The following is a 27,770-nucleotide window of genomic DNA, read 5'->3' on the forward strand; positions in this document are numbered from 1 at the left end:
CGAGTGGAGAGCAAACCTCCCACTCGGGGGCTTAGCTGTAGCCAAGTGCTCGCCTAAGTTCTTGAAAATCCTACCGAGTGGAGAGCAAACCTCCCACTCGGGGGCTTAGCTGCAGTCTAGCGCTCGCCTAAGTATGTGAAAATCCTACCGAGTGGAGAGCAAACCTCCCACTCGGGGGCTTAGCTGCAGCCTAGTGCTCGCCTAAGTATCTAAAATCCTACCGAGTGGAGAGCAAACCTCCCACTCGGGGGCTTAGCTGCAGTCTAGCGCTCGCCTAAGTATGTGATAATCCTACCGAGTGGAGAGCAAACCTCCCACTCGGGGGCTTAGCTGCAGCCCAGTGCTCGCATAAGTGTATTGGGGAACAAGTCGATTGCAATGAGCGCTTCGCTTTAACCAGCAAACGATGCCTCAAACCAAATGCAAACATATTCAACGTCGAATCCAAGTTCGGATAACACCTAACAGAACCGAAAGTGCTCAGGCGCTAGGCCTGTTAAGGTTTGTCGGTTACAAAACTCACTCGGCATACCGAGGCAAATTTAAAGTATCAAGCTCAGAAGTTTTTTACCCCTCCTGTGGAGGGCTGGAAGGTGCAACAAACTCATCCAGATCAATTCCATCTGCAATCCGAGTGGCAGCAGCAATGAAGGTCTCCATGAAAGATCTGAAATCGTGCTTCTTGGTGTTAGCCACCCTAAGAGCCACCAGCTTGTCCTCTCGTGCATCCTTGCAGTGAATGCGGACCAGAGACAGAGCAACATCCGCACCGCACCTGGCCGAAGACTTCTTCCACTCCTGCACTCGACTTGGGACCTCGTTCAGTCGAGTCATCGGGGACTCGAGGTCGTTCTGGAGTGTCTCTCTTGGCCAGAGTGTTGTGTCGATGCGAGAAGTTGCGACCTTCAGCCTTGCGAGATAGTCGATGACAGCAGCCACACGAGATTCAAGCCGGAGCACATTCATGGCGACTTCATCTTTCACGGGAGAGTTGATGGGGTCCAGGTTTACTTCCAGTCGACCAGTCTCCTCTTCAAAGTTCTGACAAAATTCTGCAAGCACAACCACCGAGTCAAGACAAACAGTCGGAGGTTACAATTAAAATATTTGTTTGACACAAAGGATTACCTTCAAGCATGAGGAACAACTTCTTGGCGAGCCCACCCAGATAAGCCTCTAGATCGTTCTTCTTTCTCTTCAACTCACTGGCCTTGTCAATCAGGGTGGTCTTGTCACTTTTCAGTCGACTGACCTCCTGGTTGGCAGCATCAAGAGCAGCTTTTAGATTGGTGTTTTCTTCTTCAAGCTTGGTCACTGAAGCCAGCTTCTCATCCGCAAGCCTGGTCTTCTCTAAAGCAGTTTTTTGCATCTCAGCCAAGTCAAGCTCTTGCTTCTTCAGGGCATCCCTCACTTTGTCTGCAAAATTACAGTGAGATTAGATTCGGAAACAAGTAAGAGGCAAAGGCAGTCGTCAAAGGCCTCACCAAGCATACCTTTAGCTTCCTCCTTCGCCTTCGTTAAGTTCTCTTGGGCCAGTTTCAGATCGAGCTCGAGCTGAATGTGTTTGTTCTCCAACTCAGTATAACGAGCCGCAAGGTCACATGATTTCTACGAAGAACCAATCGACATATGTCAAAGACAATTCACTTCCGAGTGAGTAAGGAAAAATCATAGCGTTTCTAAGACTACGACCGAATACAAACATTCGACCATAGTCTCGGGGACTACACCCAGTGGGTGCACTCAGCGTGCCCCCACTAGTTTCATTAGTTAGAGTCGACCAGTCGACCAACAAAAAAATGGGGAGATGTTCTTCAGACTATAGTCGACTGCCAGCAGTCGACCACAGTCTCGGGGACTACACCCAGTGGGTGCACTCAGCGTGCCCCCACCGGTCTATGAATCTATTCGACCTAGTCGAGTAAGGAAAAAACTTAAAGCCTATGGTCAACTGCCAGCAGTCGACCATAGCCTTGGGGACTACACCCAGTGGGTGCACTCAGCGTGCCCCCACTAATCCGGAATTTCAATCGACACACCCAGTGGGTGTAGGACAAACTCTAAGAATTTCAGAAAGAAGAGTTTTCAGATATCATATCCTAACAGAACAGGCAGTGACTGACTGACCTAAACATTACTCTGAAGAGCCGAACTGGCGTCATAGGCTGCCTGGCTGGCTTCTCGTATTGCCTTCACTTGCTCCATCATGACCCCCACTTGGCGTATTGCTTCTTTAGCAGCACTAGCTTGGTCTTCTGGAACGGGGTAGGTTGAGAAAAGCGAGGGTTGAGCAGCACTCGACAACGAAGGACAAGCACTCGTCAACGGCACCGCAAAGGTTACGGTAGGCCGAGTGACATTGTCTCCCTCCGCGACCAACGTCTCGGGTGCTGGCACATCCTGAGTCGCCTTGCTAGCAGACGTTTTCTTGCTCCTCCTCTGCCTTGGTGGTTCCTCGTCGTCGTCGTCAGGAAGGTCAATAACAATGTTAGATGAAGCTGCAGAAAGAATCAAAATTAGAGACAATAAGTCAGTCGACTGAAAACGGCATCACAAGAGTCATACCAGTTTTTGAGGTAGCAGCATCCTCCATCTCGTGGTCTTCAGCCCTGGCCGAAGTATCAGAAGTAGCAGCACTACAGTTCCAGAAGCCAGTCGATTGACCCATGAGTCGACCAAGAACAAGTTCATGAAACGGGGAAAACTCAAGACTACCATTACCCTGAGATAGTGGGGATCACCATCTTCATCTTTGGCAAGACCTTCGCAGGTTTTGATGGTGCCACTCGAGATTGCTTCGGAGCCTTCTCAGTCGGCGCCGGAGAAGTAGTCCGAGGGCGCTTGGTCGACTGGGTAGCGGTCGCGACCCCCTTACCACGCTCAGTCGCGGGATCATGGACAAGCTTCCAGCGTCTTTCCGAGCGGGGAGGTGCAACTTCCTCCTCCTCCTCCTCCTCTTCCTCCTCATCAGAGTCTTCAGCCTCATCATCGTCGTCAGCATCCTAATCCCACTCCTCCGAGCTTTCGCCCCCACTTCCTTCCTCCTCTTCAGTCGGCGTCTGCGCTCCATTGGGCATCGAGTATAACTCCGTGGTGGCCTGTCAGGCAACAAAGCAAAACAAAGATCACTCGACCAATTCACAGCGAAGCAAAATGAATAAAGCAAGATTGCAATTGGAAATAAATGGCCATACCATGTCCGGTGTGTAGGTACAGTCGAGTGGTGGGATCCTCCTGGCCCCTCGAGGGTTGTCCTTATTCCCCGTGATTGCGGTCACCCACCTCTCTAGTGTGGCATCGTCGACCGCCTCTGGATGGACCCGAGTGGTGTCCTCGGTCCCACAATACAGCCACATCGGATGGCCTCGGTACTAAAGTGGTTGGATGCGCCGCCTAAGGAAGACCACCAGAAGATCCATACCCGTCACTCCTTCTCTAACGAGTTGGACTACACGCTCCATCAGCATTTTTACCTGAACTTTCTCCTCAGGAAGCACTTTCAGAGAAGAGGATTTGTCCACTCGGTCCATGGAAAACGGAGGGAGACCAGTCGACTACCACGGAGTCGACTCGTCTTGGCAGTAGAACCAAGTCGACTGCCACCCTCTGACCGACTCGGGAAGGGTCATGGCCGGGAAAGTACTCTTATTCCTCATCTGGATCCCAAGACCACCGCACATCTGGATAACCTTAGTCCTCTCATCGTCCGGACTCGCCTTTTTCACTGTCTGTGAGCGACAGGTGAATATGTGCTTAAAGAGACCCCAGTGTGGTCGACAACCCAGGAAGTTCTCGCACATGGACACAAAGGCAGCAAGATAGGCGATGGAATTGGGGGTGAAATGGTGGAGTTGTGCCCCAAAGAAATTCAGAAACCCTCGGAAGAAAACACTTGGCGGTAGAGAAAAACCACGGTCTACATGAGTGGCTAAGAGAACGCACTCACCCTCCTGCGGCTGCGGTTGACACTCGGTCCCCGGAAGCCTAGCTGACCCGTGGGGGATCAGTCCCTCATTGGCCAGGTCATTGAGATCTTTCTCGGTGATGGTCGAGCGGATCCAATCCCCTTGGACCCAACCCTTTGGCAGGCGGGACCTTGACGAAGATCCGCCCCGACTGGACGGTCTCCCCTTCGCTTTCCCCATCGCCGTCGCCATCTTCGCGCGCTCTAGGGCCGCCATCTTCTCCTTCACCATTGTCGCCGGCGAAGCGCGCAAGGAGTGGATAGGCGGAGGCGAGAGCAGGCGCAGTGGGCGGAGGCAAAGAGGGAGGAGAGAAGAATGGGAAGGCACTATTCAAAAATCCCTCGCCCGGCGCTTTATATAAGGACGCTTCCGAGTGGCTGACGAGTGGGTCCGGGCAGTCCTGTCACATCCCGAAACAGTTGCGCACGCACGATACGTGGCGAAAAAGGCGGCGCGGAGATCAAGGCGTCCACTCCTTATCCCTTCCGAGTACCGCGGTTCGCCCCGCTTCGCGCGCTTCCCAAATTTCAGATCCCGCAAAATCCGCTAACAGCAGATCAATCTGTCAGACGATATCTTTCCTGCGATCCGTCGCTCGGAAGTTCACTAAAGTTCAAAAAGTTCACTCGACAGAAGACAAGAATGGATCGAGGCGACTGAAGTAAAAGTTGACGCCAACGCCGAAAGAAAAATCGCCGATCCAAGGTATGACACAATCAAAGCACAGGAAATAAGTCGGAGAAAATCATCAACTCCTTCCTCACTCGAACCTCGATCCATTCGGGGGCTAATGATGATGTTATGTACCTAGGGTAGGGTCATGAACCTATCTAGGATACCATACCCAAGGACATCCTTAGACGAAGCTACCTTCCAGTCGACCAAGAGAGACTCCACTCGACCGGCTTGAAGACACTTGACGAACCTAAAGACACTCGACCATGAAGACTCACTCGACCATCAGGAGTTCAGGATCTACTCTGTATCCAACCGGTCTGTAATTAAGTAGTCTTAATGGTCATGATGGCACTTTATGTAGGGCGTTACCAGTAACGCCCGGCCTTAATGTACTTTAACCCTCTGCTACGTGGGTTGGCTGGGGTCCTGGCGTCCTCTATATAAGCCACCCCCCTCCACTGGTAGAAGGGTCCGCACCCCTGTAACTCATATACACATAAACCAGTCGACCGCCTCCGGGATCCGAGACGTAGGGCTATTACTTCCTCAGAGAAGGGCCTGAACTCGTTAAACACTCGTGTGTACAACTACTCCATAGCTAGGATCTTGCCTCTCCATACCTACCCCCCATTCTACTGCCAGACTTAGAACCACGACATTAGCAATCATAGAAGACTATATGATGGTTGAGTATGTGGAGCTCTTACTTTAACTTTGTTGAATAAGTTGAATTGCAATTTCTTGGTGACTAAGAACATAGGTAGTTGAGTTTCAAGAGAGTTCATTGTTCTAACCTTAACATGTGAATTGGTTGCTACTATATAACATGAGAAGTTTTATAAGAAATAATTGTTGTTATGATGCTAGGAAAAGTAATTGAAATTGTCATTGATCAAACTTATGCACTTTGCTTGCATTCACACTTCATAAATTATTTCTTTTATCATTTACCTACTCGAGGACGAGTAGGAATTAAGGTTGGGGATGCTAATACGTCTCCAATGTATCTATAATTTATGAAGTATTCATGCTGTTATTTTATCATTCTTGGGTGTTTTACAATCATTTTATAGCAATTTTATATCATTTTTTTGGGACTAACCTGTTGATCAAGTGCCCGGTGCCAGTTGCTATTTTTTGCTTGTTTTTTACATCGCAGGAAATCAATATCAAACATAGTCCAAACACCACGAAACTTTTTGGAGATTTTTTTGGACCAGAAGGAACCCATGTTGGGGAATGTTGCAGAAAATAAAAAATTTCTATGGTTTCACCAAGATCAACCTATGAGTTTATCTAGCAACGAGAGAGAGGAGTGCATCTACATACCCTTGTAGATCGAGCGGAAGCGTTCAAGAGAACGGGGTTGAGGGAGTCGTACTCGTCGTGATCCAAATCACCGGAGATCCTAGCGCCGAACGGACGGCACCTCCGCGTTCAACACATGTACGGTCAGCGAGACGTCTCCTCCTTCTGGATCCAGCAAGGGGGGAAGGAGAGGTTGATGAAGATCCAGCAGCACGACAGCATGGTGGTGGATGCAGCAGGGATCCCGGGAGGGCTTCGCCAAGCGTTTGCGGGAGGGAGAGGTGTAGCAAGGGGGAAGGGAGGCGCCAAGTGCAGGGTGCGGATGCCCTCCCTCCCCCCTCTTTATATAGGGTCCCCAGGGGGGAGCCGGCCCTAGGAGATTGAATCCCCAAGTTGGGGCGGCGGCCAAGGGGTGCCTTGCCCCCCAAGGCAAGTGGAGGCCCCCCCCCACCCTAGGGTTTCCAACCCTAGGCGCAGGGGGGCCCAAGGGGGGTGCACCAGCCCACCAGGGGCTGGTTCCCCTCCCACTTCAGCCCATGGGGCCCTCTGGGATAGGTGGCCCCACCCGGTGGACCCTCGGGACCCTTCCGGTGGTCCTGGTACAATACCAGTGACCCTCGAAACTTTCCCGATGGCCAAAACTCGACTTCCCATATATAATTCTTTACCTCTGGACCATTCCAGAACTCCTCGTGATGTCCAGGATATCATCCGGGACTCCGAACAACTTTCGGTTTGCTGCATACTAATATCTCTACAACCCTAGTGTCACTGAACCTTAAGTGTGTAGACCCTACGGGTTCGGGAGACACGTAGACATGACCGAGACGGCTCTCCAGTCAATAACCAACAACGGGATCTAGATACCCATGTTGGCTCCCACATGCTCCTCGATGATCTCATCGGATGAACCACGATGTTGAGGATTCAAGCAACCCCGTATACAATTCCCTTTGTTAATCGGTATGTTACATGCCCGAGATTCGATCATCGGTATCCCAATACCTCATTTAATCTCGTTACCGGCAAGTCACTTTACTCGTACCATAATGCATGATCCCGTGACCAGACACTTGGTCACTTTGAGCTCATTATGATGATGCATTACCGAGTGGGCCTAGAGATACCTCTCCGTCATACGGAGTGACAAATCCCAGTCTCGATCCATGTCAACTCAAGAAACACTTTCGGAGATACCCGTAGTATACCTTTATAGTCACCCAGTTACGTTGTGACGTTTGGTACACCCAAAGCACTGCTACGGTATCCGGGAGTTACACGATCTCATGGTCTAAGGAAAAGATACTTGACATTGGAAAAGCTCTAGCAAACGAACTACACGATCTTGTGCTATACTTAGGATTGGGTCTTGTCCATCACATCATTCTCCTAATGATGTGATCCTGTTATCAATGACATCCAATGTCCATAGTCAGGAAACCATGACTATCTGTTGATCAATGGGCTAGTCAACTAGAGGCTCACCAGGGACATGTTGTGGTCTATGTATTCACACATGTATTACGATTTCTGGATAACACAATTATAGCATGAATAAAAGACAATTATCATGAACAAGGAAATATAATAATAATCCTTTTATTATTGCCTCTAGGGCATATTTCCAACAGTCTCCCACTTGCACTAGAGTCAATAATCTAGTTACATTGTGATGAATCGAACACCCATAGAGTTCTAGTGTTGATCATGTTTTGCTCGCGGAAGAGGTTTAGTCAACGGATCTGCGACATTCAGATCCGTATGCACTTTGCAAATATCTATGTCTCCATCTTGAACATTTTCACGGATGGAGTTGAAACGACGCTTGATGTGCCTGGTCTTCTTGGCAAGGGCAATAGCTCCAGTGTTGTCATAGAAGAGAGTGAACGGCCCCGACGCATTGGGTATGACTCCTAGGTCGGTGATGAACTCCTTCATCCATATTGCTTCATGCGCTGCCTTCGAGGCTGCCATGTACTCCGCTTCACATGTAGATCCCGCCACGACGCTCTGCTTGCAACTGCACCAGCTTACTGCTCCACGATTCAACATATACACGTATCCGGTTTGTGACTTAGAGTCATCCAGATCTATGTCGAAGCTAGCATCGACGTAACCTTTTACGACGAGCTCTTCCTCACCTCCATAAACGAGAAACATATCCTTAGTCCTTTTCAGGTACTTTAGGATATTCTTGACCGCTGTCTAGTGTTCCTTGCCGGGATTACTTTGGTACCTTCCTACCAAACTTACGGTAAGGTTTACATTAGGTCTGGTACACAGCATGGCATACATAATAGACCCTATGGCTGAGGCATAGGGGATGACACTCATGTCTTCTTTATCTTCTGCCGTGGTCGGGCATTGAGCCGAGCTCAATCTCACACCTTGCAATACAGGCAAGAACCCTTTCTTGGACTGATCCATATTGAACTTCTTCAATATCTTATCAAGGTATGTGCTTTGTGAAAGACCTATGAGGCGTCTCGATCTATCCCTATAGATCTTGATGCCTAATATGTAAGAAGCTTCTCCAAGGTCCTTCATTGAAAAAACACTTATTCAAGTAGGCCTTAATGCTGTCCAAAAGTTCTATATCATTTCCCATCAAAAGTATGTCATCTACATATAATATGAGAAATGCTATAGAGCTCCCACTCACTTTCTTGTAAATGCAGGCTTCTCCATAAGTCTGCATAAACCCAAACGCTTTGATCATCTCATCAAAGCGAATGTTCCAACTCCGAGATGCTTGCACCAGCCCATAAATGGATCGCTGGAGCTTGCATACCTTGTTAGCATTCTCAGGGTCGACAAAACCTTCCGGCTGCATCATATACAGTTCTTCCTTAAGATGTCCGTTAAGGAATGCCATTTTGACGTCCATCTGCCATATCTCATAATCATAGTATGCGGCAATTGCTAACATGATTCAGACAGACTTTAGCTTTGCTACGGGAGAGAATGTCTCATCGTAGTCAACCCCTTGCACTTGTCGATAACCCTTAGCGACAATTCGAGCTTTATAGATGGTAACATTACCATCCGTGTCCATCTTCTTCTTAAAGATCCATTTGTTTTCTATCGCTCGCCGATCATCGGGCAAGTCTGTCAAAGTCCATACTTCGTTTTCATACATGGATCCTATCTCGGATTGCATGGCTTCAAGCCATTTGTTGGAATCTGGGCCCGCCATCGCTTCTTCATAGTTCGAAGGTTCACCGTTGTCTAACAACATGATTTCCAGGACAGGGTTGCCATACCACTCTGGTGTGGAACGTGTCCTCGTGGACCTACGAAGTTCAGTAGTAACTTGATCCGAAGTACCTTGATCATTATCATTAACTTCCTCTTCAGTTGGTGCTAGCACCATAGGGACATCTTCCTGAGCTGCGCTACTCACCGGTTCAAGAGGTAGTACTTCATCAAGCTTTACTTTCCTCCCACTTAGTTCTTTCGAGAGAAACTCTTTCTCCAGAAAGGACCCGTTCTTGGCAACAAAGATATTGCCCTCGGATCTTAAGTAGAAGGTATACCCAATGGTTTCCTTAGGGTATCCTATGAAGACGCATTTTTCCGACTTCGAGCTTTTCAGGTTGAAGTTTCTTGACATAAGCATCACATCCCCAAACTTTTAGAAACGACAGCTTAGGTTTCTTCCCAAACCATAATTCATACGGTGTCGTCTCAACGGATTTAGATGGTGCCCTATTTAAAGTGAATGTAGCTGTCTCTAGAGCGTATCCCCAAAAAGATAGCAGTAAATCGGTAATAGACATCATAGATCACACCATATCCAATAAAGTGCGATTACGACGTTCAGACACACCGTTACACTGAGGTGTTCCAGGCGACGTGAGTTGTGAATCGATTCCACATTTTCTTAAGTGCGTACCAAATTCGTGACTTAAATATTCTCCTCCACGATCTGATCGTAAGAACTTTATCTTTCGGTCACGTTGATTCTCTACCTCATTCTGAAATTCCTTGAACTTTTCAAAGGTCTCAGACTTGTGTTTCATCAAGTAGACATAACCATATCTACTCAAGTCATCAGTGAGAGTGAGAACATAACGATATCCTCCGCGAGCCTCAACGCTCATTGGACCGCACACATCGGTATGTATGATTTCCAATAAGTTGGTTGCTCGCTCCATTGTTCCGGAGAACGGAGTCTTGGTCATTTTGCCCATGAGGCATGGTTCGCATGTGTCAAATGATTCATAATCAAGAGACTCTAAAAGTCCATCAGCATGGAGCTTCTTCATGCGCTTGACACCAATGTGACCAAGGTGGCAGTGCCACAAGTATGTGGGATTAGCGTTATCAACTTTACATCTTTTGGTATTCACACTATGAATATGTGTAACATTACGTTCGAGATTCATTAAGAATAAACCATTAGCCATCGGGGCATGACCATAAAACATATCTCTCATATAAATAGAACAACCATTATTCTCGGATTTAAATGAGTAGCCATCTCATATTAAACGAGATCCAGATACAATGTTCATGCTCAAACTTGGCACTAAATAACAATTATTGAGGTTTAAAACTAATCCCGTAGGTAAATGTAGAGGTAGCATGCCGACGGCGATCACATCGACCTTGGAACCATTCCCGACGCGCATCGTCACCTCGTCCTTCGTCAGTCTCCGTTTATTCCGCAGTTCCTGCTTTGAGTTACAAATATGAGCAACCGCACCGGTATCAAATACCCAGGAGCTACTACGAGTACTGGTAAGGTACACATCAATTACATGTATATCACATATACCTTTAGTGTTGCCGGCCTTCTTATCCGCTAAGTATTTGAGGCAGTTCCACTTCCAGTGTCCCTTCCCTTTGCAATAAAAGCACTCAGTCTCAGGCTTGGGTCCATTCTTTGACTTCTTCCCGGCAACTGGCTTACCGGGCGTGGCAACATCCTTGCCGTCCTTCTTGAAGTTCTTCTTACCCTTGCCTTTCTTGACAGCTATGAGGATGATCCTCAGGTTCCGGACCCAGTCTGTATAGTTGCTGCCATCATCTTTCAGCTTGGTTTTCTCTAGGAACGCGTTGAAGTTCATGTTGACATGAGCATTGGCCATTTGATCTACAAGACATTTTTGCAAAGATTTTTAGACTAAGTTCATGATAATTAAGTTCATCTAATCAAATTATTTAATGAACTCCCACTCAGATTAGACATCCCTCTAGTTATCTAAGTGATACATGATACGAGTCGACTAGGCCGTGTCCGATCATCACGTGAGACGGACTAGTCATCATCGGTGAACATCTCCATGTTGATCGTATCTTCCATACGACTCATGTTCGACCTTTCGGTCTCTTGTGTTCCGAGGCCATGTCTGTACATGCTAGGCTCATCAAGTTAACCTAAGTGTTTATGCGTGTGTAAATCTGTCTTACACCCGTTGTATGTGAACGTTAGAATCTATCACACCCGATCATCACGTGGTGCTTCGAAACAACAAACTGTCGCAATGGCGCACAGTTAGGGGGAACACTTTCTTGAAATTATTATGAGGGATCATCTTATTTACTACCGTCATTCTAAGTAAACAAGATGCATAAACATAATAAACATCACATGCAATTAAACAGTGACATGATATGGTCAATATCATATAGCTCCTTTGATCTCCATCTTCGGGGCTCCATGATCATCTTCGTCACCGGCATGACACCATGATCTCCATCATCGTGTCTCCATGAAGTTGCTCGCCAACTATTACTTCTACTACTATGGCTAATGGTTTAGCAATAAAGTAAAGTAATTACATGGCGTTAAATCATTGACACGCAGGTCATACAATAATTAAGACAACTCCTATGGCTCCTGCCGGTTGTCATACTCATTGACATGCAAGTCGTGATTCCTATTACAAGAACATGATCTCATACATCACATATATATCATTCATCACAACTTTTGGCCATATCACATCACAAAGCAATTGCTGCAAAAACAAGTTAGACGTCCTCTAATTGTTGTTGCATCTTTTACGTGGCTGCAATAGGATTCTAGCAAGAACGTTTTCTTACCTACGAAAAAACCACAACGTGATTTGTCAACTTCTATTTACCCTTCATAAGGACCCTTTTCATCGAATCCGCTCCAAATAAAGTGGGAGAGACAGACACCCGCTAGCCACCTTATGCAACTAGTGCATGTCAGTCGGTGGAACCTGTCTCACGTAAGCGTACGTGTAAGGTCGGTCCGGGCCGATTCATCCCACAATATCGCTGAAGCAAAATAAGACTAGTAGTGGCAAGAAAGTTGACAACATCTACGCCCACAACAAATTTGTGTTCTACTCGTGCAAAGAGAACTACGCATAGACCTAGCTCATGATGCCACTGTTGGGGAACATTGTAGAAAATAAAAAATTTCTACGGTTTCACCAAGATCAATCTATGAGTTTATCTAGCAACGAGAGAGAGGAGTGCATCTACATACCCTTATAGATCGAGCGGAAGCGTTCAAGAGAACGGGGTTGAGGGAGTCGTACTCGTCGTGATCCAAATCACCGGAGATCCTAGCGCCGAACGGACGGCACCTCCGCGTTCAACACACGTATGGTCAACGAGACGTATCCTCCTTCTTGATCCAGCAAGGGGGGAACGAGAGGTTGATGAAGATCTGGCAGCACGATGGCGTGGTGGTGGATGCAGCAGGGATCCTGGCAGGGCTTCGCCAAGCGTCTACGGGAGGGAGAGGTGTAGCAAGGGGGAAGGGAGGCGCCAAGTGCAAGGGTGCGGCTGCCCTCCCTTCCCCCTCTTTATATAGGGTCCCCAGGGGGGGCGCCGGCCCTAGGAGATTGAATCTCCAAGGGGGGGCGGCGGCCAAGGGGTGCCTTGCCCCCCAAGGCAAGTGGAGGCCCCCCACCCACCCTAGGGTTTCCAACCCTAGGCGCAGGGGGGCCCAAGGGGGGGCGCACCAGCCCACCAAGGGCTGGTTCCCCTCCCACTTCAACCCATGGGGCCCTCCGGGATAGGTGGCCCCACCCGGTGGACCCCCGGGACCCTTCCGGTGGTCCCGGTACAATACCGGTGACCCCCGAAACTTTCTCGATGGCCGAAACTCGACTTCCCATATATAATTCTTTACCTCTGGACCATTCCGGAACTCCTCGTGATGTCCAGGATATCATTCGGGACTCCGAATAACTTTCAGTTTACCGCATACTAATATCTCTACAACCCTAGCATCACCGAACCTTAAGTGTGTAGACCCTATGGGTTCGGGAGACACGTAGACATGACCGAGACGGCTCTCCGGTCAATAACCAACAGCGGGATCTGGATACCCATGTTGGCTCCCACATGCTCCTTGATGATCTCATCGGATGAACCACGATGTCGAGGATTCAAGCAACCCCGTATACAATTCCCTTTGTCAATCGGTACGTTACATGCCCGAGATTCGATTGTCGGTATCCCAATACCTCGTTTAATCTCATTACCGGCAAGTCACTTTACTCGTACCATAATGCATGATCCCGTGACCAGACACTTGGTCACTTTGAGCTCATTATGATGATGCATTACCGAGTGGGCCTAGAGATACCTCTCCGTCATACAGAGTGACAAATCCCAGTCTCGATCCATGTCAACTCAACAGACACTTTCGGAGATACCCGTAGTATACCTTTATAGTCACCCAGTTACGTTGTGACGTTTGGTACACCCAAAGCACTCCTACGGTATCCGGGAGTTACACGATCTCATGGTCTAAGGAAAAGATACTTGACATTGGAAAAGCTCTAGCAAACGAACGACACGATCTTGTGCTATACTTAGGATTGGGTCTTGTCCATCACATCATTCTCCTAATGATGTGATCCAGTTATCAATGACATCCAATGTCCATAGTCAGGAAACCATGACTATCTGTTGATCAACGGGCTAGTCAACTAGAGGATCACTAGGGACATGTTGTGGTCTATGTATTCACACATGTATTACGATTTCCGGATAACACAATTATAGCATGAATAAAAGACAATTATCATGAACAAGGAAATATAATAATAATCCTTTTATTATTGCCTCTAGGGCATATTTCCAACAACCCAATGGGCCAGAGCTGCACCTGGGGGTGCCCCGAGGGGGGCACAACCCACCAGGACGCGCCAGGGCCCCCTGACGCGCCCAGGTGGGTTGTGCCCACCTCGGTGGCCTCCTGCACCCCCTCTTTGCACTATAAATTCCAAAATATTCCGAAACCCTTCGGGGTAGCCCTAGACGAGAAGTTCCACCGCCGCAAGGCCTCTGTATCCACGAGATACAATCTAGACCCCGTTCCGGCACCTTGCCGGAGGGGGGAATCATCTCCGATGGCCATCTTCATCATCCCGGCGGCCACCACGATGAGGAGGGAGTAGTCCACCCTCGGGGCTGAGGGTTTGTACCAGTAGCTATGTGTTTTATCTCTCTCTCTCTCTCGTGATCTATGTCATTGGGATTTGTTAATATAGCCGAATCATATGATGTTTCTCCCCTCTATACTCTCGTTGTGATGAATTGAATCTTTACCCTTTGAAGTTTTGTCATGTCGGATTGAATATTCAGAAATGAGAACACATGATATATGTCTTGCGGTATGAATACTTGAGGTGAAAATTGGGGTATCTTATTGATTCACTTGATATATGTTATGGCATTCAACTCGCGGATTCCCGCGGTGATATTGGGGTAATCTATGCATAGGGGTTGATGCACATTTTCTCCGACGGAAACTTCGGGGTCTCTTTATAGTTCTTTGTGTGGATTGAGTATTATGAATATGAATGTGCTTTGGTGTTATTCTAGTACGAACTCTAGGATAGATCGAACGGAAACAATAGCTTTGTGTTATTTTAGTACGAACTCTTGAATAGATCGATCGGAAAGAATATGGGGGAGTTTGCTCTATATACTATGGGTGTACTATCATCAAATGCTTGTGTAGTGTATTGATGATAGTACAACCATCCCAAGTATACAATTTATCCTTGGATTCATTATATAAACCCTCTTGTTGAGATTGTCATCAATTACCAAAATGGGGGAGATTGAAAGTACATGTAGTCCCCATGTGTGGTTTTGGTAATTAAATGACAATCCTAATGGACTAATGTTTGCACTGAGATATACATTTGAAGGAAAGTTCCATTTGCAATGCATGAAGAATATTGGATGAATTGGTGGATGAAACCCATCAACATCTATATATGCATTGAGACTTGATAATGAATGACAATTCCTATGAAGAAACAATGACATCAAGTTATATAGGAAGGTTTGTTCCATGGGTGATGCAAGAAGGATATTGAATGGATTCGGAATGAATGCCATATACATGTAGTTGTGCATCAAGATTAATCATGGAGCAAAGATTAAGGTTGACCAAGATGAAGATCGAAGATTGAATTCAAAGATGGTCAACACACAAGCGCAAATCATGTGCCACGTGAGATCTTGTGGTATGGTAAGAATTTGTCAATTGCGCTTTGTGTACTAACCCATACTATGTGTTGCCTATGTTTTTGAGAGGAGATTCTCATGGGCTCGCATCGAGAGAGATATTTCAAGTGTCTATGAGAGGATGACATCAAGTGTTGATGATCATGGTTGACAAGGGCAAGTTCAAGATAACTATCCCGAAGGATTACATGCTTGAAGCTTGTGGATGATCACATGATGGACACATGAAGATAAATACAAAGCAAAGCTTCCCACATTGTGTATGGGGGAGCTACTTGAAGACTTCACCAATGTCTTGCCATTCAACTCGATCCAAGAAGAAACTTCAACTTCAAGCTCAAGTGAAAGGCTCGAGTCAAAGGTATTAGTTCCTTCGACGTTAGTGTTGTGGAGTGATGAACACCGAAGGAACACATACACTCAAGAATGGATTATTGATAGCTATGTAGTGTAGACCTTTTATGATTCTTGAGTTATAGGGATCCCGCACTATTAAGAGGGGATCAAAGGGGTTCGTGATAGATTTTCTCAAGTCAACATCTTCTCTACACAATTCCACTCATATCCTATATACCAAAGAAAATCCAAAGCCAAATAGGTTACCCAAATACATGATAAAACCTTTGCATATTTTGCATCCTCCATTTTGGTTCATCTTGGGTGGTTCTCTATGTGAGGACCTGGGTTTTTTTCCTAGCTTCAAAATGAGCCCAAGATCATCAAAATCGGAGTCCGAATGTAAAAGTTGTGCCTGTTTCAGTTTCTAGGCTGCAGCAGTTTGGTTTGGCCGGATCATCCGGGTCCTCTCCCATATCATCCGGGCTTTGCCCGGATCATCCGGGTTCCTGCCCGGATCATCCGGGTTATTCGTAAAATTCATCACAGAAGCTTATTCCGCTAGCCGGATCATCCGGCTACCCACCCGGATCATCCGGGAATTGCCCGGATCATCTGGCTATGTCCCCGGACATCCGGGTATCTACTTCACCACATTGTATATTGACCTTCCCGGATCATCCGGACATTGCCCGGATCATCCGGGTATGCGTCCAGATCATCCGGGCAGGTCAACAACTGCGGGAAACGGCTCTATTTTCTTTGGGGGTATAAATATCCCTCTCCCACTCCGGGGGAGGGTTGAGCACTTCATCCCAAATCATCCCAAGAACACAAGTGGCTCCCTCTCACTTCGCCTACACCAAATCTTAGATCCCGGAGAGATTAGTGAGTGTTCTTGAGAGTTGTTCCAATCAAAAGATAGATCCTCTCCCTCTCCCTCTTGTGACCAAAGCAATTCGTGATTTGAGCAAGTCTTGAGCATTTCCCCCTTGATCTTGTTACTCTTGGAGGTTGGAGACTCCTAGGCGGTAGGAGTGCTCCGGTGAGGAATCAACTTGTGATTTGTCCCCCGGAAAGTTTGTGAAGGTTTGGAGGCCGCCTCAAGGTCTACCACTAGTGGTTGAGAATTGCCTTCGTGGTGATATCTCAAGGAGAATAGGGTGAGCCTTCGTGGCGTTGGTGTGCCTTCGTGGTAACATCCACCTCTCTAACGGTGACTAGCTTCCCTCCAAGGAAGTGAACATCGGGATACATCCTCGTCTCCATGACTTTGGTTATCCCTAACCCTAACTCCTTACTTGTGGTTGACTTTGGTCATTTGACCGTGCATTCATTATATCTTGTTGTCCTCATTATATTGTGGTGGTTGATTATATTGTGTTGGCCATTTCCTTGTAGAGATTATTTAGGCCTACACTTCATATTCCGCAATTCATACTTGCTACTATTCATATACATTGTGATTAGTGTGAATTGCTAACTTGTGTTATAAACTTCCATATATTGTGATATTGCTCAAGTAAGTTTGTGTAACTTACTTGAGTTTGCTTGTATCATTAAATTCCATATATTGTGATACAATTTGTGTAAGCTTGTATTGCTTACTTGTGGTTGTGTGTATTATTCATTTTCATACCTCGTGATATACACTGAGTAAGTTTGTGTGACTTACTTGTGCTTACTCATATCCTGTTGTTCTCATCTTGTTTATGCTAAGTTGTTGGTGCACTTAGTGAGCCTAGTATATTTAGGATTTGTGCTTGAAAAGTATCCGCTTAGTTTATTTCCGCATTAGGATATAGCCAAATCCGTAAAAGATTTTAAAACGCCTATTCACCCCCCCCCCCTCTAGGCGACATCGTGGTCCTTTCAGCAGCAGCGTCGTCGTCGCATTCCTTCTTGAAGGTGTTGCTCGGTGCGCGACGCCTCGGAGTGCTAGAAGCGCGGTGGTACTTCTCCGGAGGGTGTAGCGGTTGCCGGCCATCTTTGTTTCGTCGATCTGCCATTGTCAGCATTTGTTTCTCTTTCTTTTTCTCTCTTTTTCTTTTGGGCTTGTTTGTGTTGCGGCCCCAGCAAGCTCGTGTATTGGATGGTTGCTTTATAATCTAAAGCGGGGGGACCCTTTATCGGGAAGGTACTCCTATCCTGGACCAACATGATCCCCTTGAGTATGTGCGGCCTAAACCAGTACTTGTATTGGATCAGTGGTTGCGACTACCCTTGAATCACGGGGAGTGAGGATATGAAATCATTGAGTCTTTTGGTTTTGGATGGGGCACCTTCTTTGGTGGCGCTCTCTGGGTCACTACTCTTTTGCCCTGTTTGAATCCATGGGTTAGAGTTAGTTTGAGCTAGTTGGGCTCAAATAGCCCTAAAGTGTCCAAATGCGAGGGCTAGTTGGAGCTAGTTGCATCTAACCCACCCAAAAAAACTATCCAATCCAAAAGATGTTAATTGGAGTTAGTTCTCATGGGGGCCAGTGAAAAATCACTTTTCTCTCTCTATCCCGCCAGCCAAGAGGTGCTAATTGAAGCTAGTTTTTCTGGGGGCCATTGAAAAATCACTTTTCTCTCTCCATCAAATGCATTTATTGTCAATCTAATCCTGTCATCCATCCAAACACCTCTTTGGCTAGAGTTAGTTCAAAGTTAATCATGAGATAGAAACTAACTCTAATCTCTACCTAAGTTAGAATATTCAAACAGGACCTTTGATGGAACATGCGCCATAACTGACGGGCAAAGCTTTGAGTTCGTGGCTTCTTGATCGATGCACGCTGCTGATAGTGCGTGATGGCATGAGGGGGGACGATCTATTTGGCAATATATGGACATTGAGGTTACCTGGTAGGTCAACTACTGCAAGATTGTTTATGTTTCCCTAAGTACAAAAATAGATGGATCTTATCGGGATGCTGTATTATATGGAGCAGGAGGTTGGCATGGTGTTAATATTTCAGAAAATTATTCTGGTACTAACAACATCCACTTGTATATACGTAGTACACCTGGCAAAAGAAGATTGATTATTGCGAATCAACTTGTGGTTGGATGGTTAGAAGGACAATGGTATCCCCAGCCCACTAGGGTTCAAGTCTTGGTGCTCATATTATTCCTGGATTTGATGTGTGCGTTCGTAGGGTGAGTGTATGCGGTATGTATGAGCCACCATCCATGATCCCTCTTCTGCCCGGTCTAACTTTCTGTCTAATTTGTCAAGAGCATCTACAACCGGACCCATATCTGTCTGAACGCCCGAGCAGCCATCGGACGCCCCATGTCCGGCCCAATCGCCCGGACTGGCTGGCAACCCCATATAGAGTCCATATGTGGGCCGGATATGGGAAGCCCGAACGCGCCTGACATGTCGGATCTGGTCCACTCTGGCTCACCTGACTCCATATAAATTGGACCCTATCTGCACTCTGGACAAAACCCTAGCCGCATTCCACTCCACTTCCCTCCAATACATTCCTCGCCGCCCACAAGCTCCAGTCCGGCAATCTTCCGCCTTCTTTGGCATGGCGGGCAGCCATCGGACGCCCCATATCTGACCCAATCGCCCAGACTAGCCGGCAACCCCATATCAAGTCCATATGTTGGGCGGATATGGGATGCTCGGACGCGCCTGACACGTGGGATCCGGCCCGCTCTGGCCCACCCGACTCCATATAAATTGGACCATATATGCACTCTAGATCAAACCCTAGCCGCATTCCACTCCACTTCCCTCCAGTCCATTCCTCTCCGCCCACAAGCTCTCGTCTGACAATCTTCCGCCTTCTCCAGCATGGCGGGCAGAGGATCCAAGTCCTAAACCTCCTGATTCGTCGACCCGGAGCTCGCCCCACGTGGCCTCGAGGAGCAGATGGTCGTCTGCTTTACGCTCTGCTGCTCCCGGGAGGAGTCGCCCGACGGGAGCGGTCGGACTCCATCCGATGGGAATCCATTGCGTTGGACGTTGCCGAGGCAGAGTCGCACTATCCGGCACCACATATGATGCCCAACAACCCCTGGCGCCGCAACCGCGTCGTGGTGGCCGGCTCCGACCACGACAGATCCATCATCGACCTCACATCCATCGGCTACGCGCAAGGCACAGGCTCCAATGAGGAAGAGTGGGCCATGGGAGACGGCGGCAACCCGAGTCCCGTGAGCCGGTCAGTGTCCCATGTCCTACTCTACCTCGCCGACGACCGCACCTCCACTTTGAGGGGCTCAGCCGGCCGTCAGACATGGACAAAGCGGAACAGCAAGGACGGTCGTCGGCTCAATTTTAGACTAGGTTTATGTTGCATGTAATCGTATGGATTTGATGATTCAGAAATAAGGTACCCGATTGTGGACCGGAATTTTAGTGTGTTGTCCGGTGACTGTCCGCGAAAGCGTCTGTGCGTGTCCGCGGGCGTTTGGAGGATGGAATTGGCGAGTTGTGATTTTAGATGCTCTAAGTAGTATTGTCTAAGACTAACTCAAGTAGAGTCGCCATATCGTCGATCGCCATCCATCATATGAAGTGACGCTTGTTAGGCATGTGTGTAAATACAGTGTCGCCAATGGCGGCCTTCATTTTGTTTTTGTCATTTCCTTCAAATTTATTGGGCAATTTAAGCTGAATTTAATCTAACCAAAAACATGCATCAGCACGATAATTATCAACTACTCTTAATGATCTAAAACTTCTCATATTAGTTTAGAAAGGAAATACTATATATTAGTAAAATGCATCATATTACATATATTTTGCGACCTAAAATGTTGTTAAGTGACATTCTCAAAATATGCAATGTCGCTATTCGACATTGCTAGAACCGCCTAGTTTAGTCGGTGCGCCGGCCTGGTCCTCCTCCTCCTCCTCTCTCTCTCTCTCTCTTACTCTCTCTCTCTCTGTATGTGTCTGTCTCTTAACGAAAGCGGTATTTTTTTATGGTTCCATATGTCTTGGTTTTTGCCGGTTTTCATCGAATGTTGGTTTTCGTATGATAACACGGGGAACCTGACACCCATTTCCATAAGTACGTACACGCTTTACAACACCCAGTTATTCCCATGTTTTCTTTCAGATAGTTATTTGTGGACTCCACTATAAATCTAATGTCAGATTTTTTTACCATAGCAAATTTTGTTCTTCGAGGATGGCAAGTTTAGTTGACGAACATGACAAATACGTCTGAGTTTATTATTTTATTTTTTCTGTCAGAAAATTGCCGTGCTTGCAAACTACATTTGCCATCATCGCGCCAATATAAACCATCATGAAAAGCGTCAGATTTATCACTCCTAAAAATCCCAGTCAGATTTTTTTTCCGTAATTTGTTTGCACAAGTTGAGAGTAGGAATAGCAATTTTGTTTCCATATAAGCGTATGTATGTACTATATACGTACACCCGGTAAAAGAAGAACATGCAGTCACGTACATACTGCATATGGTTCAATCATCCATCCATCCACAGTTAACGCCTATCTCTTTCTTTCTGTTAGAACAGAAATTCCACAGAAAAATATCACTCCTGTGTAGCCTGACGTTTCCACGGCGCTACGACCGGCCTGGCGGGGCGGCGGCTAGGGTGGCGGAGACAGTCGCAGAGCCGCCGGAAGAAGTCGACGACCGGCTGGATCCGCGACAGCAGCACGAAGACCGGCCCCAGCACGCCGCCGGTCACCGTCATGATCGCCATCGGCTCCATCGCCCCCCGCTTCTGGTGAAAGAAAGATGGCCGCAAGACGCAGAGATTTGGTCTCTGTTGCTAGCTAGGTGAATGGAAGGTGACACAGGAGATGCAGATCTTATATGCTGCCTTGCTGCGGTAACCGCGGGCAACCAAAACGCACGTCTATTTATGGAGGGAGGGAGCAGTTATCAGTGCTTGGCCAAGATCTGATTCAGTGCATGCAAGTTGAAACATACGGGAGATTTCTTTCAAGTCGTGGTTCAGGTAACATCAAATACATAATGATATACCAGTTGCAACATCAGGGGGCGATTACATATACATACATATACTATATATACTGATTGATAAGATACATAGAGCTCGTGCTGCTCATGTCTGGGAGCACGGTAATTTCCCTGCCATGAGAAGCATGGAAACAGTAACGCGCAAATGGTACATCCATCCATTAGCCAGGTTAATCAGAGCTAGTTACTACCATCTTCGACAACACGATACAGACTCGGTTATTAGAATCCGATGTTTTGCTGCTCCTACTACTACTACTTCCTCTACCGATATGATATGATCCTACTCGAGCTATGCAGCCAGCGGTTACAATGCAAGCAAGAACTGCTATAAACCCCAGAATAATTTCCTGGCGTCAAATAAGATAATCGATTACCTGCTCCGCGCATCTCGAGCCACTCCGATCATCATGGATCATATCCATGACGATCTTCGATATGAGCAGGAAACAAGGTCATCATGGACCTTCGATCGTGATCCTGCTGAAGGAGCGGGAAATGCCGTCGCCTGCCTTGAGGCTGTGGAGCTCCGACTGGATCGTCTCCATGATCTTGGCCTCCTCCAGGTCCGGCGTCGGCACCCTCACATGCATCGACCCTTGCTTCGCGGGGCCGACGCTGTCCTGGTTCCTCAGAGCTTGCTGCTTCACATAGTTGTACAGCTCCTGGTGGAAAGGATGGTCGTACGAGTAGCAGTCGACTTCGTCCGACGACGAACCCGAACCGGACCCTTCCCTCTTGCAGAAGTGCGGGAGTGACGCGTAGTCCATAACCTGCGATGGCCAGCAAATACAGTAGGTTTCAATCAGAAACTCGCCAATGTGTCATGGCTGGATGGGGCTCATCAGCAGCTACCAGATCAACTGGACCACCCAAAAATCAGGAAGCCAGTTGTTAGCACTACTTTGGGGTCAGTTTATTCGATTTTGCACTAATCGAAAGTGTGTTCTGTTCCATCAGAGAATATAAGATGGGTGTGTAATGTTGTGCCCACTACCACACAGAGTATAAGATTAATTCAGAATATATACCTTCAGTAATTCATCTCTTCCAGGGCCATATAAGACTTTGATCTTCTTTTTAGTTCGCTCTTGTAAAAGAGGCTTCACAACCTGGTCATCAGTGAGCAGAAACTCCAATCAGTTTACTGGAAAGATGTAGCTGTGCCAACAGCCAAAAAATAAATCAAGTATATGTGCACTGACCTTCCAACATGCCGAAAAAACATATGGAGCATTCACAATGTAATACGTCTCGGTTTTCTCAGGATAATTAAGGTCATCAACAGCTGTTATCGTGCTCAACATCTGCATCATGCACAAAATATCGATAAAGCACATTGAAATGTTTATTTTCCTCAAAAAGTAAATGCACTTGGAAGGCAAAAAATCAATGCGTAAACACAAGCAAGCGCAACCCATGGGTTGCTAGATCAAATACAGCAGTGTAATTGGCAACCAGCAAAAATGCAGATCTCAGTCTGATATCAGGTAATTTCCATCCTAGATTCATGATATTTAGGTTCTGGCATGCACATATGGCATCTTCAGCGTATGAATCTCGATCAGTACTAAGGTTGGACTGGATCTCAAGTTCTGTATAACTCATCTCTTAGACAAATAAAATCTAGCATGGCTAGGCCAAAACGTCCTATGTTTTAAAACGCTCATAACTTATAAGGCTGTGTATCTTTTGGTCCAAATATATTCGTTGACATTACGTAATAAATACTATATGTCATCGTGTTCGAGAAAGAAAAACAATATTTCATTCCATGACACCACACCTGACGAACAATAATTAGGTAGCCCAACACTATCCCTGGCCCCATTAAGCAACATACACATAACTTTCTGACCAGCTGACACCTCACTCGGAATAGACAACTCCGATGTCAAGGATCGGGACAGGATGGCCGCAAGAAACCAAATCATATCAGAAGCAAACGGGGGAACAAAAGTATGAGATATTTTATCAGGCCCACAGATGACTTGATGGAGGAACAGAAGCATGAGAGATTTTATCAGGCCCAAGACAACATGATGGCCATTTATTTACTTAGTGGCATGTAGAGTTGTTCATAAATCACTTCTGTGAGCAGTGCTTCAGTCTTCATGACTCCATATCTTTTAGTTAAACAATTGGACCACTAGCTCCAATAACGTAGGAATATTAATAATGTTACTTCCCGCTATCTCAGTAATTATGCAGTTTGGCAGAACTAGAAAAGTACTGTCAACTGTGCCAAGAATTCGGTCTTCGACCAACAGAAACAAGAGGCCTAATGTATTCCTTCAAAGTTCATACCACTCATTGCAAATTGTCATTACAAATAAACTCGATTCTAAACATGATATTGTATTCGTGATTCTATTTCCCCTTCAGCTCCTATTATTTCAGATAGCTTGATGACATGTAGATGAATTCTAGGACTGTTACCAAATGTTTACGCTCAGATATGTTATATAAAAAAAGCACAGATGCAAGAAACCTATGGAGAGTGCAGTTCATATCCTTCAGAAGTTATCCAAAAATTCTGATCAAAATTTAAGAATGCAAGAAATAGCCTACCTTTATTTGGTTCAAAGCAGAAAGCTTCAGGCCAGTCATATCCATAACTTTCAAGCAGGTGTTAATCTGTTTTCCGGACATCTCAGAAGCACCTGGCTAATGAAGAGAAACAAATATACTTAGTACTATATGTTTATGTAAATCTGTTCTATCAATATGAATAATGAATAAAAAAAGCACTCACCAGGACAACACGATCTCGATACTCATTCATCTGTATGTGAGACTGCAAATAGTAGTTCACCTGCAGCAAAGTGAGATATTTTAGAAGAAAAAAAAAAGTCAAAAAATAGTATTGTGTGTCCCTATTAGTTAATCGATCTAATCAGTAGCTAACTGAGAGTCATGCGTCTCAAGAAAAAAATCATTTATCTGATCATTAATCTTGGTAGTACTTGATCACTGCAACTCAGTCTCAGAACTAGTGGTATAATCCCTTACAGTATTTTGGATTTAAACCCAAAGACTATGAATTCCAAGACAGTTAACGTTAAACACCTACCGATGCTCTGTCAAAGGTACTGAGCCCAACACCGAATGCATAGACAGGTTGACCCTGCAAAAAGCAACCATAGGAAATTAGAGCAAGGAAATGGAAAGAATGGTTTGTGAACATCTTCAGACTAGTTGCCCGACTAAAGGAAGGCATATTATTACCAGTATTAAAAATATAATCAGAGATCTAATGTTTGTTGACAACCAGTTCGTCCAACAAATGAATCAGCAGGAACTGATCAAATGGTACTATGAAAAGCATGGAAATTTGAAGACAAAACTGGGCCTGATTATTGTACCTGCTTGGAATATCCTGTTAATCCAACAAGCAGTGTATCACGAATAGATCTATACAAATCAGCGGGCAATATTGGTTTCTGCATCGAAATAAAATGGAGGTTGCTGGTCAGAGGAATAACATATGCTAAAACAATAGTAGTACTACAGTCCTGGTCGACGGTAAAAAGCACTTACGGCAAGAACGCTGTCAATCTCATTCTGAAGCCTCCAATTTAAGCAGTCCATTAGCTGCACCAAACAATCAAATGCTTTATATTGGAGATCACAAGTTGCTTCATCAACAGTACATTGTACTATAAGCTTCTGTAATAAGCTTTTACCATTTTGTAAGCTTTAGGAACGTTCCACTCTCTGGCCTTCAGAAAACGCAGCAGAGTCCCTCTTGGATATCCTTGGTGCACATTCTGTACACATAACAGTAATTAAGCACTATTATTTGTTACCCCCTACCAAGAAGTTTGATCTCAAACAACAGTGCCAGAAACTGACTCCTCGGCAACGCAACACTGTATTACGGTATAAAAATCATGAAAAAGGCGCCACTGATATCGTGATTCCACCGCGCAGAAGAGATAGAAAAGAAAAGGAACTGTTGTTTTCTCAGTGGAGATGTCGAATTGCGATCCATCATCAGCGCTTGCGCGATGCGCTGCCACCCGAGAGGTCCGCGAAGGCGATCATACTCGTCAGGACAGGGACTCGTCATGGACCGAGTAAAGGTCCAAATCATCGATTCAGACCTCTCCCCTAGAACAGTCAAGGCGACATAAAAACAAGGTGCGTCAAGATCAAACGACGGCAACTTGTCCGGCCATTAACTCGCGCTCGCTGAGCTCCACACGCTGGCTGGATAGGTGGCCCAAGTTCAGCTTAGTTTATTCCTCGCGTGTGGGCGCAGACTGCAGAGCCCAGCTCTCCTACCGGTGTGATCATGGGCTCATGGCGTGCTTGACCTCGCAAGGTCCTGTCCACTCTAGAAGCGTGCTTGGAAGCAACACTCCGGCAAGCCGGCAGGCACGACTTGAATACGAAGAAAAACAGCGTTGGAGCTCCAAACAACGAACATGGGAGGCGCCGCGCCGACAAAACAGTTGCGGCTGATGTACCAAAGTTGTTTTTTTTTTCTTCTTCTTCTTCTTCTTCTTCTTCCCAACCACGGCATAAGTACCGAAATTGCAATTAGGACCTAACCAAAGTACTAGTGCTTTTTCAGATCAAAGAAAGTGCTACCGCCTCCAACATCTAATGAGAAGGAAAAAAATCTCTCTATGCGTCTAAATAAAAAATAAAATAAGAAGTGATCGGGTATAGCCGAAAGCATAGTTTAGCTACGGATCTCTATCGTGGTGACGAAAGCCACACAAACGTCAGCTGTATGGGTGGGGGCAAAGGCAAGGGCCATTCCTAAGAACACCAAAGTAACAATAACAAGAGACTTTGAAGCAAGAAACAGATAGTACAAAACAACAATCAAGCTCAAAATCACAAAGTAAAAGATCCAGAACGTTTCATCATCTGCTAACAAGTAGTGGGGCAAGATGTTTTTTTTTACGAACGGGGGTAATGAATGAGCAAGAGAAAGTCACATGACAAAGGAAATCTCGGATTTGATCATAGTTTGAAGCAAGAACAAGGCTAATCGAAACCTCAGCTGAGCTCGGGAGAAGAAGAGAGCCTGCAAGATCCAAACATTATCAAGCTAGGCAGCCAGCGAGGTAGGGCGAATCTGCCTAACCACGAACCGAGCAAAATAAAAGGCTTAGCAACCCCCCAAAGAAGACCAGAAATGTAAACCAGCACACGACAACAGAGGCAAAATCTAGACGCAATTCAGCTGCGACCGACCATACCCAACGATGACAGCACCAAAACAAGAAATTATGCACAGGACAGCAGCGAGAGAACAGAGATCCAGCAAGGGCGGAAAGCGGAGCAGATCGGCACCTGGAATGTGGTCTTGAGGGGCTCCTCCACTGCAGGAAGCAAAGAAGAAAGCAAGGGCGCATCTCAGAAACAAGAATAGCCGGCAGAGAAGAAAGGGGGGAAAGGCCTGCTTTCATTCCATTCCCTTCTCTGAAACGAACAATGGAAAGAAGAGCAAGAGGTAACTCACGCTGCTCCATGAGGACGGAGAACTGCTTGATGGCCTCCTCCGAGGCGGCCGCCATTGCCGGCGACAGGAGGAGGGGGAGACTTGCGGGGCTCCGGAGCTGGAGGAGAGGTCAAACCTCAAACGGGGAGAAAGCAGAGAGAGAGAGAGAGTCTTGTTTGCATTTTGAGCTCAGCTCCCCCTGCCAGCAGCCCTCGCTGGTCCGAGGTGACGCTGCTGCGCTCTGCTCCCGCACGGTGCGTATGTGTGGGGGGTGAGGGGGAGGGGAGTAGGAGGAAGGCGCTGCTTAAGAAGGAGGAAAGGGACAGCGAAAGCCCGTTTTATTTTCGTTTTCTCGTTTGTTTATTCGGGGTTAAACTTGGTTTGGGTTTGGTGCTTTTCTGTAAAAAGCTGCTGGTAATCACTGTTACTGCCACGGGGTCTCGTTGGGGCATGTACAATGGTGGCATATGGATACATATGCCCCATGCCAAAAAGTAATTTGAGGGATTTACATTTATTTATTTTTCCCAATGCAAGCTATCATTAGTGGGGCTCATTAAAAAATAAAAAATAAAGACTCTAGTACACA

General features: G+C 46.4%; 1 protein-coding gene and 1 pseudogene across 1 annotated transcript; both read right to left on the bottom strand.

Moving 5' to 3' along the window:
• Positions 1-21,451, bottom strand: part of LOC123114759 (cytosolic sulfotransferase 17-like) — a 122,486-nt pseudogene extending 101,035 nt beyond the window's left edge.
• A 297-nt stretch (positions 21,452-21,748) lies between these two features.
• On the bottom strand, positions 21,749-27,476 carry LOC123111565 (phosphatidylinositol/phosphatidylcholine transfer protein SFH9). The gene is made up of 11 exons (XM_044532377.1): positions 27,203-27,476; positions 27,034-27,062; positions 25,410-25,493; positions 25,264-25,317; positions 25,089-25,166; positions 24,797-24,850; positions 24,479-24,538; positions 24,295-24,390; positions 22,929-23,030; positions 22,755-22,835; positions 21,749-22,496 (listed from the first exon to the last, which is right to left on the bottom strand). Exons 1-11 carry the CDS (start codon positions 27,255-27,257, stop codon positions 22,182-22,184), a joined length of 1,008 nt encoding a protein of 335 aa, XP_044388312.1. The 5' UTR covers positions 27,258-27,476; the 3' UTR covers positions 21,749-22,181.
• Positions 27,477-27,770: the final 294 nt, after the last annotated feature.

This window comes from Triticum aestivum, chromosome 5B (assembly GCF_018294505.1).
Source record: "Triticum aestivum cultivar Chinese Spring chromosome 5B, IWGSC CS RefSeq v2.1, whole genome shotgun sequence".
Lineage (NCBI taxonomy): Eukaryota > Viridiplantae > Streptophyta > Magnoliopsida > Poales > Poaceae > Triticum > Triticum aestivum.

What these genes read in the sequence shown, in the direction of transcription:
- LOC123111565 (XM_044532377.1), bottom strand. Translation starts at nt 27,257, where the DNA reads ATGGCGGCCGCCTCGGAGGAGGCCATCAAGCAGTTCTCCGTCCTCATG. An exon ending in CTCCGTCCTCATGGAGCAGC is followed by an intron (nt 27,063 to 27,202) that starts GTGAGTTACCTC and finishes TGCTTCCTGCAG; the next exon opens with TGGAGGAGCCCCTCAAGACC. An exon ending in ATCGAGATCGTGTTGTCCTG is followed by an intron (nt 24,391 to 24,478) that starts GTGAGTGCTTTT and finishes TCTCTTCATTAG; the next exon opens with CCAGGTGCTTCTGAGATGTC.